At 49.6% G+C, this 21,654-nt stretch overlaps 1 protein-coding gene and 1 long non-coding RNA gene across 3 annotated transcripts in view; one reads left to right on the top strand and one right to left on the bottom strand.

Moving 5' to 3' along the window:
• The window catches only part of SYN1 (synapsin I), an 88,079-nt gene extending 86,890 nt beyond the window's left edge, over positions 1 to 1,189 (bottom strand). The window contains exon 1 of one of the 2 annotated variants that reach the window (XM_081177375.1): positions 215 to 1,189. In XM_081177375.1, the coding sequence (XP_081033501.1) occupies positions 215 to 564 (350 nt within the window). In that variant the 5' untranslated portion in view covers positions 565 to 1,189. The remainder of the gene's footprint in view (positions 1 to 214) is intronic. The other variant, XM_081177376.1, reaches the window with a different exon arrangement.
• The window catches only part of LOC308577352, a 210,648-nt gene that overhangs the window by 167,300 nt on the left and 21,694 nt on the right, over positions 1 to 21,654 (top strand). The gene's annotated exons all lie outside the window — the stretch shown is intronic.

The following is a 21,654-nucleotide window of genomic DNA, read 5'->3' as shown; positions in this document are numbered from 1 at the left end:
CGACACTCGAAGGGGCCAAGGCTGGGAGAAGGGAGATATAATAGAGATGGTTGGCCCCCTCTGGAGAACTGGGAGCGGTGATGGGGGGGGGGGAGTAGCTGATCCTTTGTCTCCTTCAGGCAGAAGGAGGAAGGAAGGGTGGATGGATGGAGAGATGGAGGGATAAGCGGGGCGGGAGGGGCGGCTTCCCCATCTCCCCTTGCCAGCTCCTTACCAGTCTGTCCCTGGCTCATCCACCACCAGCAGCACTTTGCTGCGCCCCGAGGACCCTCCGGAGCCGGCGACCCCCCCGACCTGCTCGCTGAAGGTGGCCGCCGCCGCCGCGGTCGTTTGCTTCACGGCGTTGGAGAGGGAGGAGAAGAAGCCCCCGGCCCCGCCGCTGCTGCCCGCGCCCGGGCTGGGGGCCGACGGCGGCCTTTCGGCGGGCGAGATGCTGCCGGGCGACGGCGAGGTGGCGCTGGGGGGCGGCGGAGGGGGCTGCGGGCGCTGCAGGTCCGTCATGTAGCCGTTGGGCAGGTTGGCCATGAAGTTGCTGTCCGAGAGACGCCTGCGCAGGTAATTCATGTTGGCGCCGGGAGGGGGGTCGCAGGGGGTCGGCGGGGGGCAGGGGGACTCCTAGGGAGGGGACCCCCTCGAGCGCTGCGTCTCTGGGTGGGGTGGGGTTTGCTAAGCCTTCCAGGTGGGATCCCCACCACCCCCACCCCCGGACGGCTGCTGCGGAGATCTCAGGGGTTGCCCAGCTAAAGGAGGATCCAGAGAACGGCCAGCCTGCCAGGGACTTCTCAAGGGGGGGGGGCGACTAACGGGGAGAGGCTCCCTCCCTGCAGCAGATCTGTCTCCTGTAGGGAAGATGAGGCTGCTATTTTCCTTTTAGCCCTCTGGGATCCTTTGCTTCTGAAGGGATTTGCAGCAGGGATCTCTCTCTCTAGCCGGGAAAGGGTCCTCCAAAGCGCTTTCTCGGCGCGCCTGCCCCCTGGGGAAAGGATCTATAGGGAAAGATGGGTGCCCTTGTTCCCCTGCGCTTTGGGAGCGGGAGATCGCTCGAGAGAAAGGAACAGCCAGCCTGGCGCGGCTCCTCCCAAGTCCTTCTGTGAGCCTCAGCAACCAGCCCTGCCCAGTTAAGCGGCGCTCCTGCGCGTGGACTCGCCCAAATGCTTCCCTTCCCCCCTCTGCGGCTGCAGTGGTAGGCGCCTTGCCTCTGCGAAGCGAATCCCGGGGTAGACCATTAGGCGACGGGAGAAGGGGAGGAGCTCGGCTGCTCTCTCCTCCGCCCCCCCCTCCCTGGCGAGTGTGAATGGTACGGCCCGGTACCCAACAGCGGAGATGCAGGGACAGAGGCAGAAGGATGCTGATGATGCTGTGCGCTCCGGTGGAATTGATGCTGGTGGTGGTGCCACTGCCCTTAATGCTGAGGTTGACGTCATGGTGCCAGTGTCGATGATGTCACGAAGCTGGTGGCAAAGAAATCCCAAAGCTGATTTATATTCCCACTGGTTCCACTGCACTGTAGGATATATCAATGGATATCGGAATAAGTGGAAAGCCTCCCTTCAGGGCTGCAGGGAATGGGATACAGTCACAGTGAGAGGCGGGAACTTCCCTCTTGCCCATATTTTGATCCTTCAATGAATGGGCCAGAGACAGACAGCCAACCACCACCCAGGACTCTGAGAAAGAAGAGAAATGGGAGGTCTGTTTCCTACCTGCTTGAAGTGTGACCCGGCCGTTATGTGGACTTTTAATTGTAGAATTGTAGAAATGGCATTGGTTGTTTCTAGAGGTAGTTTGATTGTTTGCATTTAATCTTATTTTAGCTTATCAAATGCCACTCCAACAGCTTCTGGCATTCTGCCCCTGAATACCAGTTCCTGGGAAGCATAAGTGAGCCAAGCGCTGTTGCTGCATCCATGCCCAGCCTGCAGGCTTCCCACAGGCATCCGATGGACCCCGTGAGAACAGGATGCCATGGACTGATTGGGCCATTGGCCTGATCCAGAAGACTCATCTTGTGTTCTTAAGCAGTTTATCAATCTGTAAAATAAATAAATAACAATTTACCTACAGAGCTATGAAAATAAGCAGAGAAGGGAAAGGTGCACACCACCAAGCAAAAAGAAAAAATAATAATAATTTATACCCTACCCATCTGGCTGGGTTTCCCCAGCCACTCTGGGTGGCTCCCAATAAAATATTAAAAACACAATAAAACATCAAACATTAAAAACACCTTCAGGTATTTTCTAAAAGTCAGGTAGTTGTTTATTTCCTTGATATCTGATGGGAGTTACAGGTAGGTAGCCGTGTTGGTCTGCCATAGTCAAAATAAAAAAATTCCTTCCAGTAGCACCTTAAAGACCAACTAAATTAGTTCTTGGTATGAGCTTTCGTGTGCATGCACACTTCTTCAGATACACTGAAACAGAAGTTGCCAGATCCTTCTATATAGTGAGAAGGTGGGGAGGGGTATTACTCAGAAGGGTGGTGGGAATGGGAGATTGGCAGATAGCTGAGATGAGCCTGTTGACGACTCTTAACGACTGCAATAGGTCTTCCAGGAAAAGGCAAGGGGTGAGAAGGTGAAAAATGGCTTAGTCATGTATAATGAGATAAGAATCCAATGTCTTTGTTCAAACCAGGTCTCTCCATGGTTTGGAATTGCAACTCATTACCAAACTCAAAACCATGGAGAGACTGTACAGGTATCTAGTTTATCTCAGGCTCACATAACAAGAGGGACCTGTGATTAGCAAGGGCTTTCCAGCATGGCCCCATGCTGCAAAAGCAGATGCAGACACACTCTTCAGGCAAGAAGATGATCATGAGGCATTCAGATGGTTTCTCTCTGTGGCTTCCCAACACAAACTGAAGAGGTTAAGTATGCAGGGTTAAAACTGCATATATTTAAATAATAAAAAAAAATTAAAGAGCAAATGTGTAAGGAAAATGAATGCATAGCACAGCCATAAGGTGTGGCTGACAGTAAACAGGGCTAGATTTTTTTTTGGGGGGGAGGAGAAGCCTCAGGCCCCATCACAGCATTGTTAGTAAAAATGTTTTAAAATGTTTTTGACTAACTGGGTTCCCCCCGCTTCTGCTGAGTTACCTCTAATGTTTTAGTTTTGGGGGTCTGTTTTGAGATTTGTTGCTGAGAATTTTGTTAGGAATGGGAAAACTGTTATAGATTTTATTACAGTTGTTATTTTTTATTTTAAAATGAACTGGGGTATACATTTTAAAAATTAAAAAAACAAAAAATAAAGCACACAAGCAGAAGCACTTTACATGCAGCATCATTTCATATGGAACTATACAAGCACACAGCTGTAGTCTGAGAATTTCCTTGAGGAAGCGGAATGATCTCGAGCAGATAACAAGTAAAATGCAGCCTCCTATGTAGCTCACCTGAGAGTAAGCCCCACTGAATATAGATGGGGAACTGGCCTGTTAAAGTAGCAGCCAGGACATTAAGCTTCGCCTGTGTGTGTGCACATAGTGCTTTACAGGATAATGCTATTTACTCAAAAGTAAATCCTATTGAATTTAAGGGGTATACTCCCAAATAAACAGGATTAGGGTTGCAGCTTAAAAGCCTTAATGAAAAAAGTAAAAAATGGCGACACAAACATTGGCAAAACCACTTCACATATGAATACCTGCAGCAGCAATTCACAGGAAAACACACACAAAGCAGCATTTCACAAACACTCATCCATCTGCAACAACTTCCCTTCCCACATCTTCTGTCTTCTGCAGCTGCTGCCTGCTCACTCTGGCAAGGGCCATTTTTCTTTTGGGAATCAGGCTCCATCTGGGAAGCTTTAATCTGGCAGTGATCATGTGCTGAACAACCATAGCAAGAATATAATTTATGCTGTACTTTTGTACTGTTTTATTGTTGTTAACCGCCCTGAGCCCGGCTTCGGCTGGGGAGGGCGGGATATAAACGTGCCTTTATGTAGATAACCTATTGCAAATGAAACCTTTGAGACTTTATAATATTAAGAATACACACAGATGTTCACCAAGCCAACACAAAGAGAACCTTTGCAGTACCCTTGAACCTGGCAACTCCAACCTACTAAAAGAGAAAATTAAGATTTAGGCCACATTCACACCAAATGTTTAAAGCACTATGATGTCACTTTTAAAAGTCAAGCCTTCCTCAAAAGCATTCTGTAGTTTGTTAAGGGTGCTGAGAGTTGTTAGGAGATTCCTATTCCCCTCCCAGAGCTACAGTGCTGAAACTGATTTAACAATCAATCCTTCCCAGGGAACTCTGCAGACTGTGGGTCTGGGAGGGGAAGAGGTGTCTCTGAATAACTTTCAGTGCCTTTAACAAATGACAGCTCTCATAACTGGGAGGAGGGAGCCATGGCTTTTTGAAGTGGTATCATACTGCTTTAAAAGTCTGGTATGATGCCACAGTTTGAGGGCCCCCAAAAATGGTAGGAAGCAGGGGACAGCTGCACCAGAAAACAATATTTGAAGCTGCAACACAGCCATTATTTATCAACAGCTTCTGAAATGTGTCCAGATTTTACCCCTTTCCAGGTAGATCAAATTTCAGAAAAAAGCATCTTGATGTTATGATGACTAGAATTTTCAGTCTTTGTAAGGACAGAATGCTGAAAAGGTGAATGCTTTATAAAGTTTCTCCTGTGGCTTGGCTGTATCATTAGACAAAATACCCACTGGAGACAACTTGATACTAAAGCTGCCCCTTCTCTGAGTGCCAGAAATGGGGAGGGGGGGTGAATGAAAGGGCTTAAACAAGTCCATAACGTCCCTGGAACTCATAATGCCCTAAGTGCGGGCGGGCAGAGGGCAACTAGAGCACTGCTCCACTAAGCTCAGCCTGCCCTCAGCCTGCCCCACCTGCCTGCCTGCCTTCCTACTCACTAACCAGTCTAAGGGTTGACATTTCCCGCTGGCTTCCTCCTCCTTAGTCTCAGTGTTGCCCTTGTAGATCACAGCAGGGAGGAGGTTGGGGGAGAAACTAGAATTAGTTGACTCAGCCTGGCTCCACCTGCTGTTGGCCTCCCAGCCTTCCACTTTAGCAGTTCCAATGGGCACCAGCCGCCACTCAGCACTGGAGGCAGGACAATGGCTTAAGGTTTGACCAGGCAATATTTATCACAATGGGTGTGCTGTCCATAGTGCTGAAGATGCTGTGCCTTTGTCCATGGTGCTGATTGAACCTTACAGTTATGCTCTACCCTGCATATGCTGTGGAGCATGGGTAGGCAAACTAAAGCCCAGGGGCCAGATCTGGCCCAATCACCTTCTCAATCCGCCCACGGACGGTCTGGGAATCAGCGTGTTTTTACATGAGTAGACTGTGTCCTTTTATTTAAAATGTATCTCTGGGTTATTTGTGGTGCATAGGAATTCGTTCATTTCCCCCAAAAAATATAGTCTGGCCCCCCACAAGGTCTGAGGGACAGTGGACCGGCCCCCTGCTGAAAAAGTTTGCTGACTCCTGCTGTGGAGGGAAGTGAGGGGCAGATGGGGCTCCTCAAGCTGGGAAGGGAGCCCATCTAGAAGAAGGAAAACTCTGGTCCTAAACCCCGGCTGCTTTGTGGAATATCTTCAAGAGAAGGAAACTCCATGGAGTAACCGCCACACAAATCCAGAGTGGAGTCCCTGAGAGGGTTGGGTGGCACCTTGTATGCCTCCTTTTGGAAACTCCCGCAGCTGAGTGGTGCCAGACCTATTGCTCTGCTTTCCTTTGAGCCACATCAGCAAGGCTGAGAAGTGAGTCTTGTCATATGGGCAGCCAAGGCTTGTGCCCCGGGGAGGTCACTTCAATGCTGCTAACACAGCAGTTTGACTTCACCCCGGAGGCCCTCTTCATTGTCTCTTAAGACAGACAGATGCCAACAACTTCCTAGCTCCTTCTCAAAACAGCAGCTGCAAAGACACTTTTAACTCCCCCACATCTAAGATGATCCAGTGCACTTTGACTCAATAAATACTATCCTTTTTCTCCATACAAGCCTCATGACTAATGTAATGAATCAAGGTGAGGCTGGTGCTCTTTGCATGTTCAGAGGGGGTTTAAATGTTGAGTTGCCAAGATAGCAGATTAGTGTTCTAGCCAGTTATTTCCTCTCAGCATCCAGATCCCAGGTTCACCTGTGCAACTTTGAGATCTGTAAATCTTTACAGAAAGAGAAGAGAGGATTGGGGGCATTGACTGCTTTGGTCCCCACTTCAAATTATTATTGGATCTGAAGTACAGGGAAATGGCCAGGATCCATATATAAATTTTATGAAGATGTTTAACATATCCCTCTCCCACCAAAAAAAGGCCAGTTAATGTGACACTGCCCTTGGTAATATGTAGCAAAGATGTGCATGCCTAGCCATGATGACTCACATCTCCCTTTCAACATTTGCTGAAACTGGACTAAGCTCAAATACATCAAATATAAATTAAAGCCCTCGAAGCCCTCAGTGTCAAACATTCTCTACCAAAATAATTCGGAGGGAGGGAGGATTACATCTTATTTTCTCTTTTTGCTATTGAATAAGTAGGCTGCAGACCTAACTAGAACTATGACAGAGGGTCTCCACCCTCTCAGCCCTCAGGGTGTCGGCATACCACTAGCTTGTGTTTCAGGATGTATCTGGGACAATTCATGCTGTTCACACCAGATTCTGAATAGTCACTGATGTGTGCTCCCCTTTTGGCATGTGTGTGTGTGCACGCGTGCTGAGGATAAACTTTCCCCATGGTGTTCTTTGCAGTGAATTTCTCAGCACAGAATTTTGTGTGTCTTTTCTTCTTCCTTTTTCTTGAAGCATGGAGCCAGGTCAAAAAGTGTCTGAACTTGCTGTGGTTTTGATTCTAAAAGAAAGTAAATGTTGAGGGTAAATTCAACTGCATCTCCCACAGGCCTGGTGGAAATAGTCTCTTGTTCTGGCATTGTCTCCTCTTTCTTTGCTAAGTGCTGTAATTGCACGTCTCAGTTCCAGACCTGCCAGGGGTTCTTTAGGTGTTAATAACACACTCGCCTGGTTGCATATCTGCAGGGCCCGGCTGTATTCTAAATTACACCTTGTCATGCTGCTCCAGTCTCGCTGAACATAATTGTACTGCTTTGAAGAGGAGGGGGCAGGAAAAGACCTATTGGAAGTGTGTGTACCATCCAATTCCTACTTCTGCATGTGGAAACGCAAATGTACATGTATCTACCTATAGATGTTTGTGGAAATCCCTGATAAAGTACTGAATGTGACATATACATTGCTCATGTGTATTAAGTCTGCAAGGACATGCCAGCATTTGGTTTGGCAGGCCTGTTTCAGGCTATATGAGAAATTGCAAACATGCATGACTTGGTATGATGGTTTCTGTTTTAATGATTTAATGTGCATGTTTTTGTATATTTTGTGGTTTTGCTGCCTTGGGCATTCCACAAGGTCCTAAATTCAACAAATAAATAAAGCTGGAGTTGTCATATTTGCCAGCATCAAAAGTGCATTTCTGTATGTGTTCCTGCATATTAGTATATTTCTGCAACAATTTGCACCAACGCAGAATGGCCTGCCTGTCCTGGTCTGCTTGCTTGTTTTTGTGGCCCCTTGACATTTTCACATGAGGGGTTATGACTAAATGAGGCAGCCTCAGAAACTGTGAGGACTTCGGCTGCTGCAGTAGTGCGGGGGGGAGGGAGAGATGGAGAGGGGTTAGAGGATTTTCTGCTCTAGCATCACCATGACAACCACACTGAAAGAACCCTAGAAATCCCTTTCTTTCATCTAGGCCAATCCTGGCCTTTCCCAGTGCTGAGAGCGGAGGGGGGGGGTGATGGAGGGAACAGAGAAAGAACAGCAGCTAAAGAGAAGCTCTTGACCACTCCAGTCGCTATGGGGATGTCTAGGATAAAGCTAGGAGGTAAGAGGGTAGATTTCCCCTTATTAGCCTGAGCATCAGCTGGGGCCCAATTTAGCTAGGATGTGCCACTAGGTGTCGCTGCCGTCTTGATTTCATTCCACTCAGAAAGGGGCAAGATATCCCAAGATATTTCCCTTAACCCAGGGGTGGGAAGCCTGTAACCATGAAGATGTCTCCAGACTAATCTAACTCCCATCAGGCCTGACCACTGGCCACTCTGACTGGGCCTGATGGAAGCTGGATTCCAACACTACCCAGAAGATCACAGGTTCCCCACCCCGGCCAAATGGGTGGGGTATAAGTAATAAATTATTATCATTACTATTATCTTCTCCCAGGTGCCTCAGAGGTAGGGCTGTTCCGCCAGAGAGGCAAGGTGCTGTGACTGCCTCAGGTGGCAGGATCCACAGGGGCAGCAGAGCTGGTCTCCCTGGACTGCACCACCTGCTGCTGCCACAGTGGCAAGAACAGCTGTGGTCCACTCCTTGGAGGCCAGATCTGCTTCCTCCTTGGCAGCCCCCCCCATGCCACCTGTGCAGTGGCCTCTTGACACATAGGAGGTCTGCTAGTCTTCTCCCACCCTTCTTCCCAATGATGATATTTCTTCCCCCCTTGTTCCTAATGTAGATCTTCATTCATTCCTTCTTCCCTGGTTGGGCGAGGTGCAGAGAAGGACAGAAGGACATAAATGAAGCCCATGTCAACATTTCCAGCCCAGAGCATGGGAAATAATCTCCCTGAGTTTCAGTCTGTTGTGCCAGGGTTAAAGGTTCGCTGATGTGGTTAGTGGGGAAGGAAAAAGAAGCCTGACCTGGCCATCTATATCTGTCATATTTCATACTGCTGCTGAGACCCTTTGTAGCTTTTGCTGGTATTCTCAAAACAGCCTGCTGCACTCCCCCCCCCCCCAACACGAAGCCCTCTTCCAGGATTCCCATGCTGGCTTCCTGCTCCCTCCCCACCCAAACTGCAATGCTCCTCAAATACAGAGATTATCATCCAAAGAAAGATATACAGTGGTACCTCAGGTTACAGACGCTTCAGGTTACAGACGCTTCAGGTTACAGACGCTTCAGGTTACAGACGCTTCAGGTTACAGACTTTGCTAACCCAGAAATAGTACCTTGGGTTAAGAACTTTGCTTCAGGATGAGAACAGAAGTCGTGCTCCGGCAGCGCGGCGGCAGCGGGAGGCCTCATTAGCTAAAGTGGTGCTTCAGGTTAAGAACAGTTTCAGGTTAAGAATGGACCTCCGGAACGAATTACGTACTTAACCAGAGGTACCACTGTAGTCTCCCTGCATACAGTTGCACAGCCTCCAGTTTCTCACTGATGAAAATAGGGACACTTGTGCATGCTTGCAACATCACTAGACTCACACCAAAGACACCCTCCCACATCAAATGTTGCTGAAGGCACTTCACCACGGGGGGCATGTTTTAATGTGATGATTTGTTGCTTTAAACTGATTGTGTTAATTGTTAGCAGCTCTGGAAACCCAGAGAGGTATGTGTCAGGGGTTTAGGTGCAGAGGCACGGGCAAGGGAGGAAACAGAGAGCGAAGGGGAGGAGACAGAGGAAAGGATGAGTGATGACGACGACCCGAGATCTCCCAGTCTTTCCAGTGAATCAGAGGATTCACAGAAAGGAGCACCAGTGGCCAGGGCAAGGGGGGAGTCTAGGGAGGCACCCCAGGAAGATAGAGCCAGAGGAGACTCAGGGGGGAGCAGCTGGAAATCGGGACCAGCGTCACCGCCAGGAAGCAGGGAAGAGGAAAGGAGCCAGGGGGGAAGCGCTGGCAGCTCACCACAGGAGGGAGGGCAGGAGTCAGGAGTGGCCACACCTCCATCGGGGAGCGAAGAAACGGTTAAGAGGAAAGTGGAAGGTTGGGCGCGCGCGCCAAGTTCAAATGCAGAGGAAGGCGGCGCAGTGAGCAGCCCCGAAAGGGAACCAGGTCCTAAAGCCCGGCGCAAGGAGGCAGAAGGGTCCGGGTCAGCGTCAGAAGAATCCCGGAAGGAAGAAGCCCCGGGGGGTAGAGGGACCCAGAGGAGGACAGTCAGGAGGAAAAGGTGGAGCAAGGCTAGGATATTAAGTTGGTGCGCACGGGGCGGAGACTCAGACGGAGCCTCGCCGATCTAGCTAGTAGACGTAGAGTTGCAGACAGCAGTGTGAGAATGGAAACTGTAATTCAATAAAGACTTTTACTTAATGACCGCTGGCTAGCGTGATCCTCTGTGAGCTAGGATCTGGAAGCAGCTCTGACAGTAGGCTCCGTCTCAACATTGTGGGCATCTGCAGCCTCGAGGAGGGGAGAGAAACAGGCGCCCACTAGCGAGCTCACGAACGGCAGGAGACATGACGGCTGAGCAGCAGATAGAGGACCTCAGAAAAGCAGTGGCACAACTGAACGCCGAGGTTCTTGCATCCAGGAAGAGAGAGGACGAGGCAGCTGCCGCCTGCAGGGATCTCCAGGTCAGGTTAGACGTACTGGCAAAGCAAACACCCCGGCAGGAGGGAATTGGGTTGGCGAGACGGACAGGCGGGCTGCTCTCTCACTTCGATGGGAACCTGCAACAGTATCCCAACTTTAGAGCCGACGTACTGTGCGCACTGCAACTGTTGCATAAAGACTTTAGAGATGAACAGGAGAGAGTGGGGTTCATCATGTCCCATCTGCATGGGGAGGCGAAAGCATGGTTGCGCAATTTATGGAGAGATAACGATCCGGCGCTCCAGAATGCGGATGCCTTTATTAAAGCGATGGATGGGTGTTTCTTATCAAGTATTGACATTGATCTTGCACGGAAGGAGGTACATGGGCTGAGACAAGGGAGGGCCAGCGTCAGACAGTATCATGCCCGCTTTTTCGCCTTGGTCAGCGCCCTGGAATGGGACAGAGATTCGGCTCCTGTAAGAGACCTCTTTTGGGAGGGACTGCACAACTCGATTAAAGATGAGATAGCGAGGGGGGAGAGACCCCGAACCACCCAGGAGGTCGTTCAGAGGGCACTGGCAGTGGGGGTGAGGCTGGAAGGACGTCCGTGGAGCAAGGACGAAGGACGTGGAGGGCGCGAACCAGCCGGGGGCCCCTCCTTCTTTCCCAGAGAAGCAGCGCGGGCGCAATCCACGCCTCCGCCAGGAGGAGGAGCCGAACCTATGGAGGTTGGAGGTGCAAGGGCTCAGTCAGCAACCAGAGCCCTAGCACCGGCAGCAGTGAAGGCGCAGCCTCCTAGAGGGACCAGGAAGTGTTACGTCTGTGAGCAGCCAGGGCATATGGCGAAAGAGTGTCCCCAGAGGCCCCACAAGCTTACTGCAGCCTCAGCAATGGTGACTGCAGCAACGCAGCAGGGAGGACCACAGCAGGGAAACGACGATGTCTGGCTGGAGGAAGAGGCACTGGGGCCCAGCCAGACGTGTTAGTGACGCAGTCCCCAGAAATTTTACAGCCAGTGAACCCCCTCCCGCCCAAACCAGTAGTGAGGCTCACAGCATCTCTCCAGCTGCCCAATGGAATCACCATGGACGTGCCAATCACCATCGACTCCGGCAGCAACGCGGACTTTATAGGGCAGGAATTTGTCGACAGGCACGCTGTGCAGTCGCTGCCGGCCACACTGCCCCTGCAGGTTGTCACGGTGGATGGCAGGGAGCTGCTAGGGGGGCAAGTGGTGAAGCAGACGCCACCAATGGTGATGCGACTTGGGAATCACAGGGAAGTCATCAGCTTCAACGTCACTCAACTGTCTGACACGCCCATTGTATTGGGCATGAGTTGGCTGGACAAGCACAGCCCAACGATGGCTTGGTTCCAGAGGCAGCTGGTCTTCGGCTCTTCCTTTTGTGCTGAACACTGCATCGTACCCAGGCAGGAAGGAGAGGAAGAGGAGTCACAGCTGCTGCTAGGCACGCTGCAAGCGATTCCCCACAAGTACGCAGAATTTCTGGAAGTTTTCTGCGAGAAGGAGGCGGACAGGCTACCCCCTCACAGACCATATGACTGCAAAATTGACCTGCTGCCGGGGGCGGCGCTGCCTAAAGGGAAGCTGTATTCCATGTCTGAGGACGAACTGCAGGAACTCAAAGACTTCATCGATCATAATTTGGAGCGCGGTTTCATCCGGGAGTCTAAGGCAGCGGGGGGCAGTCCTGTATTCTTTGTTAAGAAGCGAGACACGCCCCAAAAAAGACTCGTAGTGGATTACAGGATTTTGAACAGTGTGACCAAGCCGTCGGACTTCCCCATGCCCCGCATCGACGACCTCCTGGCGAAGGTACGGAAGGGAAAGGTGTTCACCAAGTTGGACCTGCGGGGGGCGTACAACCTCATTCGCATGCGGGAGGGTGATGAGTGGAAGACAGCCATGTTCACGCCACTGGGTACCTACGAATACAGAGTTATGCCTTTTGGACTGCAAAATGGCGCTCACGTTTTTCAAGCATTTATGCATCACGTGTTGGCGGGACTTCTCTACAAGACGTGCGTCTGTTTCTTGGATGACATCCTGATCTTTTCGGAGTCGCAGCAAGAACATGACAAGCACGTCAAGGAAGTGCTGGGCAGGCTAAAGCAACACAGGCTCTACGCCAAGCTGGAGAAGTGCCAATTTGACGTGCCGGAGGTGGATTTTCTGGGCTACAAGCTGTCTGACAAGGGGCTCGCCATGGACAGCGCCAAGGTTCGAGCAGTGTTGGATTGGAAGAGCCCACGCAACCGGAAGGAGGTCCAACGGTTTGTCGGCTTTGCGAACTTCTATCGCAAGTTTATCAAGGGCTTCGCGATGCAGACGGCGGCCATCACTGACACCCTTAGCTCCAAGAAGAAGAAGTTCATCTGGACAGAGCAGGCGGAGCAGTCCTTTCAGGCCCTCAAGCGTCTCTTCGCGTCGGAAGAGCAGTTGCTTCATGTCAACCCCAGCATGCCGATGAGGGTGGAGACAGACGCTTCGGACAGAGCAGTGGGGGCGGTCCTGCTGCAGAAGGACCCGCAGGGCGTGTGGCGGCCGGGAGCGTTTTACTCCAGGAAGCTCAGCAAGTCCGAGCAGAACTACACCATATGGGACAGGGAGTTGCTGGCCATTCATGCAGCGTTCAAGGCGTGGAGGCACTTTCTGATCGGCGCCAAGCACACGGTGCAGGTTTGCACGGACCACAAGAATCTGGAACACTGGCGCACGGCACAGTTCCTGAACCAGAGGCAGATACGTTGGGCTGAGTTCTTTGCGGACTTCGACTTCCGCATAGAGTATGTCCCGGGGGACACCAACATCATGGCAGACGCTCTCTCCCGCAAGCCACAGTATCTGGAGGACGCAACACCAGCGGCCGCCATGCACATCTTTGCACCGACAGTGTGGGCGTGCGCCGCGGCGACCGTGGACCTAGAGGCGGTGCGGCGAGCGTTGCAGGGGGACTCCTTCGCACGAGCAAAGATGGCAGAGGTGCAAAGGGGCAAGGCAGCGGCCGACGGTTTCCAGCTACGAGATGGATTGCTCATCCGTAAAGGGGCCATCTACGTGCCGGGTGACGAACTTCGAGCCAAGGTGCTACAGCAGCTGCACGACGCACCCACGGCCGGGCACTTTGGCAAGGAGAAGACGGTGGAATTAGTAGCCAGGGATTTCTGGTGGCCTGGAATGAGAGGGGAGGTCGCAGACTACGTGGCGAGGTGTGACACCTGCCAGAGGGTAAAGCCGGTGCACAAACCGCCGGCTGGACTGTTGGAGCCGCTGCAAACTCCGGTCGAACCTTGGGAAAGGGTGGCTCTGGACTTTGTCACGGATCTGCCCAGCTCAAGGGGCAAGACGGCAGTGTTGGTGGTTGTGGACCTGTTCTCCAAGATGGCGCATTTCATTCCGTGTGCTAAGGTGGCCACGGCAGAGCAAACCGCCAAACTGTTCATAGACCACGTGTTCAAGGTTCACGGTCTGCCACGGTCTATTCTGTCCGACCGCGGGCGGCAGTTCATCTCGAACTTCTGGCAGAAGCTGATGGGCTTCCTAAACGTCAAGATCAATCTGGCGTCGGCGAGACACCCGCAGACCAACGGGCAAGCGGAGCGAGCCAATGCCATCATGCAGCAGTACCTGAGATGTTATGCAAACCAACAGCCTGCGACGTGGGTGGATTACCTGCCGCTTGCAGAGTTTGCCTACAACAACACGAAGCACGTATCCACGGGCGTCACGCCGTTCTTCGCCAACAACGGGCGGCACCCTAGAACCTTCCCGGGACTGGAATGCAGGGGAGAAGGGGAGCCGCAGTCAGCAGATGCGTTCGCGTCGGAACTGCAGGAAGTCCACGATCAGCTGCGGCGCCACCTGGAGCTGGCTAAACACGCATACAAGGTACAAGCGGACAAACACAGAAGGGTTGGCGAAGAGCTCCACGTGGGAGACTGGGTCTGGTTAGCAGCCCACGCAGTGCCGGCCAGGTCGTTGGCCAAGAAGAAACTAGGGCATAAACAACTGGGGCCATACCAAGTCGAAGAGCAGGTCAACCCGGTGGCTTTCAGGCTGGCGCTTCCGGAGGGTTCCAGAATGCATCCGGTGTTCCACAGATCGGTGCTCACTCCCTACAAGGCACCGCACAGGTTCCAGGAACCCGGAACGGCGCCGAGTCCGCTCAGAGAAGGAACGGGGCACGCGGGAGTGGCACAGGAGGAGCGCATCAACGAAGTCACGGAGATTTTGGACTCCAGATGGGGGGAAGAGGGAGTAGAATACTTTCTCGCCAGGGAGGGCACCCCGGCCAGTGCGAACAGCTGGATGCCGGGCTACGCTTTGGACGAACCTCTGCTCAAAGACGAGTTTCATGCCCTCTTCCCACATAGACCTATGCCAGCAGACTTTTTCGACGACTGGCTTTTCACGCCCACGCTTTCGGACAGCACGTTCAGGGGGTTCGACTCGGACGAGGAACCAACACGTGACGTCCGTTCCCCGGAGGGGTCACCCTCGGGATCTGTCTCAGAACCCTCGTATTGGTGGGACGATAGGCCGGAGGAGCAGTTCCGCAGGAAGTGGCTGGACTGTTCCGGCCGAGCAACGCCGCCTGGAGGAAGTGCGGGAGAGACGGACATGGACATTTTCGGGGACGACCCTGGTTTCGAGCACGGCGGCACAGAGATGGAAGAGGAGGTGACTGTCGTCAACGAGAGCAGAGAGGAAGACCCGGAAGAGTTCCGATGGAGGCCTGCCACGGGAAGCGACCGATATCCGACGTTCGTCCCTTTGCAACAGCAGCCCCCAGCTCCAGCACCGGAAGGAGGGGAGGGGGGACTGGGGGGCTTCGAGGGGGGGATGGATGTCAGGGGTTTAGGTGCAGAGGCACGGGCAAGGGAGGAAACAGAGAGCGAAGGGGAGGAGACAGAGGAAAGGATGAGTGATGACGACGACCCGAGATCTCCCAGTCTTTCCAGTGAATCAGAGGATTCACAGAAAGGAGCACCAGTGGCCAGGGCAAGGGGGGAGTCTAGGGAGGCACCCCAGGAAGATAGAGCCAGAGGAGACTCAGGGGGGAGCAGCTGGAAATCGGGACCAGCGTCACCGCCAGGAAGCAGGGAAGAGGAAAGGAGCCAGGGGGGAAGCGCTGGCAGCTCACCACAGGAGGGAGGGCAGGAGTCAGGAGTGGCCACACCTCCATCGGGGAGCGAAGAAACGGTTAAGAGGAAAGTGGAAGGTTGGGCGCGCGCGCCAAGTTCAAATGCAGAGGAAGGCGGCGCAGTGAGCAGCCCCGAAAGGGAACCAGGTCCTAAAGCCCGGCGCAAGGAGGCAGAAGGGTCCGGGTCAGCGTCAGAAGAATCCCGGAAGGAAGAAGCCCCGGGGGGTAGAGGGACCCAGAGGAGGACAGTCAGGAGGAAAAGGTGGAGCAAGGCTAGGATATTAAGTTGGTGCGCACGGGGCGGAGACTCAGACGGAGCCTCGCCGATCTAGCTAGTAGACGTAGAGTTGCAGACAGCAGCGTGAGAATGGAAACTGTAATTCAATAAAGACTTTTACTTAATGACCGCTGGCTAGCGTGATCCTCTGTGAGCTAGGATCTGGAAGCAGCTCTGACAGTATGTAATGCATGTAAATAAATTAATATTAATTAAATCTGCTTTAGTCCTGTTCTGCACTGGCTGCTTCAATAAATCACTCATATTTTTCTTCCCTTCAGAGAGAAGCATAAGCCCGGCACTTCCGGGTTGGCGCCTCTGTCAATGGCGGATTTCCTCCGATTGGGAGGAACCCGCTCCGTGGAAAACAGGGTCTGAAGCGCCACGGCGAGGCAGAGACCCATCAAAAACCACAGGTGGGAGAAGCCTGTGGATGTGGGATTCGGCTGGCACCTTTGCGCACCCTCCACTCGTGGGGAAACCCTGTTTTGGGGATCCGGAGCGACGTGGGGTGAGTGGCACGGTGCTTTGAATCGACTGCTTCTTTCACGGAGTGAAGCCGCATTGCTGTTGCCGGAGAGCGCTGACTTTCTCCTGTGGACAACTGGATGTCAAACAACTGCCTGTGAGTAGAACGGAAAATTGGACTGTGAAATTTTTTTTAATTAGGCACTGAAAGCGGGAAGGTCTAAACAGGAAGTCCGCCTTCCGCTTTTTGTAGATAGATTGAAGCAAAGACACGGCAAGCTAGAGTTCAGAAAGTCGTTTGTAAAGGACTAAATTTTCATCATTTAAAATTACTGAACCCCCCTTGGAAGCAGGAGAAGAGGGGGAAACCTTTTTTAGACTGTTTAAACCTGCAGAAGAGAGAGTAAAGAAAGGTAATTTTCCACCGTCTTGAACCTGGGAGCGGGGTGTCAAGACAGACGTTTTGGAGAAGAATTGACTATGGACAAACATTTTTGACAGATAGTTAAAAGAATAGAAACATATTGATTCCATTGTTCCCTTTCGCTTTTAAAAGGAACAAAATATTGACAAAATATCTGAAAAAAAACTTTGTTGCTAAATCTGCCTTTAAAAAAAAAAGAGGAGAAAAAAAGATGGATACAAATAGAAATTGCTTCCCCTAGAGGGAGCTTGTGAAACTGTTTTTAAAGTCGAACTGGGGAGTTTTGCAGCTGTAAAAGATTAAAGATCGTGGGACCAGACTTCGACCTTGAACAAGAATGTGCTCAGAGGCTTTGGTGCTTGCCTTTTGCAAGACAAGTGCTTTATTGGAACAGTTACATGAGAAAATGGATTTGATGACAGCTGCGATAGGAAATTTTGGACAGGCAGTGGGTACCTATATAGAACCCACTCAGGAATTAATCCAGGAATGCGCTTTGACAGATGAGATGAGGGAGGAGGCTGTTGCTGGACCTCAGGTGGCAGAGATGGAGGGAGCTGTGGCCCAGCAGGAACATGAGTCGTTGGACTTGATGAATGAACCTGGAAAGAGTCAGACTTGGAGAGATGGAGTTCTGCTTGGCTTGGAGATGGGGGGCTGGATGGACCCCCCTATGCAGAGATGTTTTGACTTTTCAAGTCTGGCTTTAGGCCGGGGGGAGCTCGGAGCTGTGGGGGCCCCTAATTTTGGAGGGGCCTTGAAACACGCCTTTAAATATCACATGGATTTCAGTGTTGACTATGGAAAAGGGGCTGACTTGTCGAGAAGGGACAAAAATATTGTCAAGTTGGAGTCTCCCAGAGTGAAAGGAGCAGAAGACAAAGTAAAGTACAGGTATAAACATGAAGAAGACCTGCGGAAGGGACATGGAAAAGACCTAAGAGCCTCGGATATAAGGTCACCAGGTTGATGGACTAGATGGATGGGACAGAAAGGACTGACAAAACCCGAGACCAGGAGAAGAGACGATGGATGAAGATTGGAAGAAAGTTTAAAAAATTTTATTTAGAAAAGTATCGTAAAATTAATGAGTATTAGAAAAATGTTGGAATGAAATTATTTGGCTTTAGCAGAAATGTTAAAAAAGAATTACAGTATGTAAGAATATGTTATGGTTAAAAGAATTCGGTATAAGTAAGATTTAAGTTTTAAGTTTTAGGGTTTTTTATGGTAAGATAAGGTTAAAATAGATTAAGGTAATTTAATGACAGAATATTGCGAAAGATGGAAAGGATTTGCTGAGATAATTAACAACTAGAATACAAAAAAGGGAGGTGTGAGGAGGTCGATGAAATAAGTTAATGAAAGTTAAGGATTTGGGAATATTGGATTTGTTTTTAAATTTGTTGTATATTTTTGTTTTTTGATTGTGCTGTATTGTGTGTTTTGTTTTTTGTTTTTTATTTTGGTTTCTATTGATTTGTATTGTTTAATTGTTACTTTTATCTACTGTTGTCTTTCTTTTTCTCTTTTTCTTGTTTTTTCCTTCTTTTTTCCTTTGTAATTTTAAAATTTTCAATAATATCATTTTTTAAAAAAAACAACAGAGAGAAGCATAATCCCAATATATGTCTACTCAGAAGCAAGCCAATTGAGTTCAGTGGTTCTTCCTCCCAGATAAGTGCGTATAGGATTGAAGCCGAATAATTTATAGAAGACCATTTCAAGTCACAGTGGATCTGGTTGTACTTTCAGAATAGTTTCCAAGCATTTGTTATGTGACAAGTTGATGGCAGTTGTGGGTGGGAGTTTTTCATAGACAGAGAGCGAGAGAAATAAATATAGAGATCCTGTTTTGCTCTACAAAATAATTATATTCAAAATGGCTTACAAAACCTAAAAAATAAAAGTATGAACATCAACTCATTCAAACATTGCAATGAAAACATAGAAGTATACAGTGCAAAGGGTTTATAATGTACAAAGACACAGCAACAAGCAACCAGGTTAAACATGGGGAGGACCTGTCAAGCATCAGCACAGCCTGATGAAGTAAATGTGCTTTAAGTGCCTGCCCAAGCACAGGAAGAGAGACCTCCCAAGAGACCTCTCCAGAGAAGGAATGCCATCGTTTTAGAGGAAAGGAAGCCATGCTCTGAAAATGTGTGCACCAAAACCAAGATGCATTTTCATTTCTTCTTTTTTTATAAATATTTTTATTGCTTTCCAGATACAAATATAAAAAGAAGAAAAAAAGATATAACAGAAAAAGAAAGAGAAAATAGAAGAAAATCCATCTTTCAAAAACATTTTTCCATCACCAACCGGACTTCCCCACATCTCCCTCACCCTGCATTCTTTACAATAAATATGTCAGCAAATTATTACCTTGTTTCATGCATTCTTTGTACTTTTAAAATGTTACTTTAAACTTTGATTTTTTCATAATTATGACTTGATTTCTCATATCACTCAGACTTGTTGCTGGAGCTATATTTTCCAAATCATGCAAATTCTTATAGTTCATATAGCTTATAGTATTTTTGTAAATAGTCCTTAAATTTTTTCCAGTCCTCCTCCGTTGCTTCTTCTCCCAGATCTCGGATTCTGCCAGTCATTTCGGCTAGTTCCATATAGTCCATCAATTGCGTCTGCCACTCTTCCAGTGTGGGTAAATCTTGTGTCTTCCAATGTTTTGCGATGAGAATTCTTGCTGCTGTGGTTGCATACATAAAGAAAGTTCTATCCTCCTTTAACACTTTCTGGCCGACGATGCCCAAGAGGAAGGCCTCCGGTTTCTTGGGAAAGGTATACTTAAATACCTTTTTTAACTCATTATAAATCATTTCCCAGAAGGCCTTCACTCTTGGACAGGTCCACCAGAGGTGAAAGAATGTCCCTTCAGCTTCCTTACATTTCCAGCATTTATTGTCAGACAGGTGATATATCTTTGCAAGCTTGACTGGGGTCATGTACCACCTATATATCATTTTCATAATGTTTTCTTTCAGGGCATTACATGCCGTGAATTTCATACTGGTGGTCTATAACCTTTCCCAGTCTTCAAACATAATGTTATGCCCAATATCCTGTGCCCATTTTATCATGGCTGATTTGACCGTCTCATCCTGAGTATTCCACTTAAGCAGCAAGTTATACATTCTTGCAAGAACCTTAGTCTTTGGTTCTAACAATTCTGTCTCTAATTTCGATTTTTCCACATGGAATCCTGTTTTTTTTGTCTGATTTGAAAACCTCTTGAATTTGAGCATAGTGAAACCAATCTTGCACCTTATTCTTTAATTTTTCAAAGCTCTGCAACCTCCAATTGTCTCCAGCTTTTTCTATTATTTCCCAATATTTTGGCCAAACGGCTTCCATATTGGGGGTTTTTCGGGCCTTGGCCTCTATTGGAGATAACCATCTCGGGGTCTTGCTTTCTAGTAAGTCTTTATATTTAGTCCAGACAAGATGCATTTTCATTTCAAGGTGGCCTGAAAAGAGAAGGACTTGTGTGTGTGTGTGTCTACAGCAAGGCTGCAATCCCACCCTGAAGACTCAAGTCACCTCCACACCTTACATTTAAAGCACAATTAAAACACACAGATTTTCTGCAAAGATTCCTGGGAACTGTAGCTTGCCCTTCACAGAGCTACAATTCCCAGCAACTTTAACCAAACTAAAGTTCCCAGGATTCTTGGGTGGGGGGCTGCCATGTACTTTAAACGTATGGTGTTGATGTGACCTAATAGAATATGATGGATCCTTGTGTGCTCTGAGGTATTTTCTAGTAGAGAGAACTGGCAATCCTGCTGAGATCCTGTGTTACTGTGCAGCTTATCATAGACCCCATAGGAGCCAACCTCCAGGGGTCAAAGGGTCTTTGGTGCCCTAGTAAAATATTTGAGGGGGCCTCCCCCCAAGTTGATGAGCATTGCCATTCAAAGGGTATCCATGCATTGCATCATGTGGTCAATTGTGCAGGGCAGTGCTTACTTGGCCCCCCAATATTTTATTCAGGCCTTAGGAACTGCATATGCTCCAAGTGCCCCAATTTTCCAGGGATAGTCCCGGAATTGTGAAAGCCATCCTGCTTTCTGATTTGATCCGAGAATGCCCCTATTTCACCCACCAGCTCCTCCAGCACCGAGCTCAGGGAGGAGGAGGAGGAGGAGTTGGTGCTTGGCCCAAGCCATGGTGGGGGCAGTGGCAGTTGTGAGGGAGCATCCTCTGGCCTCTCCATGGCCACTGCTGCCAGTCTCCTCGCTTGGGCGGCTGTGGGTGAGGAGGGGCTGCAGCCGCCAGGGCCCAGCCCTGGGCCACCTTGGGCCACCTTGGGCAGGTAGAAAGGGGAAGCAGAGCAGAGCGCAAGGAGTCTTGTTTTTTATTATTATTTTAAAAATGCTTTGTGCATCCACATCCTATATTGCCCCTTTCTAAAATTTATTTGTGTGTATGTGTGTGTGTTTGTTTTTTTGTAAATCTACCAAAGAATTAAAAAAAATTGGGATTAAGGAGTTTTCTCAGGGCATGGGTAATAATAATAATAATAATAATAATAATAATAATAATAATAATAATTTATTATTTATACCCCGCCCATCTGGCTGGGCCTCCCCAGCCACTCTGGGCGGCTTCCATAAAAACCAAAAATACAGTAAAATATCACACGTTAAAAACTTCCCTGAACAGGGCTGCCTTAAGATGTCTTCTGAATGTCAGGTAGTTGTTTATCGCTTTGACATCTGCTGGAAGGGCGCTCCACAAGGCGGGCGCCACTACCAAGAAGGCCCTGTGCCTGGTTCCCTGTAGCTTTGCTTCTCACAATGAGGGAACCGCCAGAAGGCCCTCGGCGCTGGACCTCAGCGTCGGGGCAGAATGATGGGGGTGGAGACGCTCCTTCAGGTATACTGGACCAAGGCCGTTTAGGGCTTTAAAGGTCAGCACCAACACTTTGAATTGTGCTCGAAAACGTACTGGGAGCCAA

The sequence above is a fragment of the Podarcis bocagei genome (assembly GCF_964188305.1).
Source record: "Podarcis bocagei genome assembly, chromosome: 17".
Classification (NCBI taxonomy): domain Eukaryota; kingdom Metazoa; phylum Chordata; class Lepidosauria; order Squamata; family Lacertidae; genus Podarcis; species Podarcis bocagei.
Note: the sequence above shows the minus strand (reverse complement) of the source record. Positions and strands in the feature narration are given on the sequence as shown.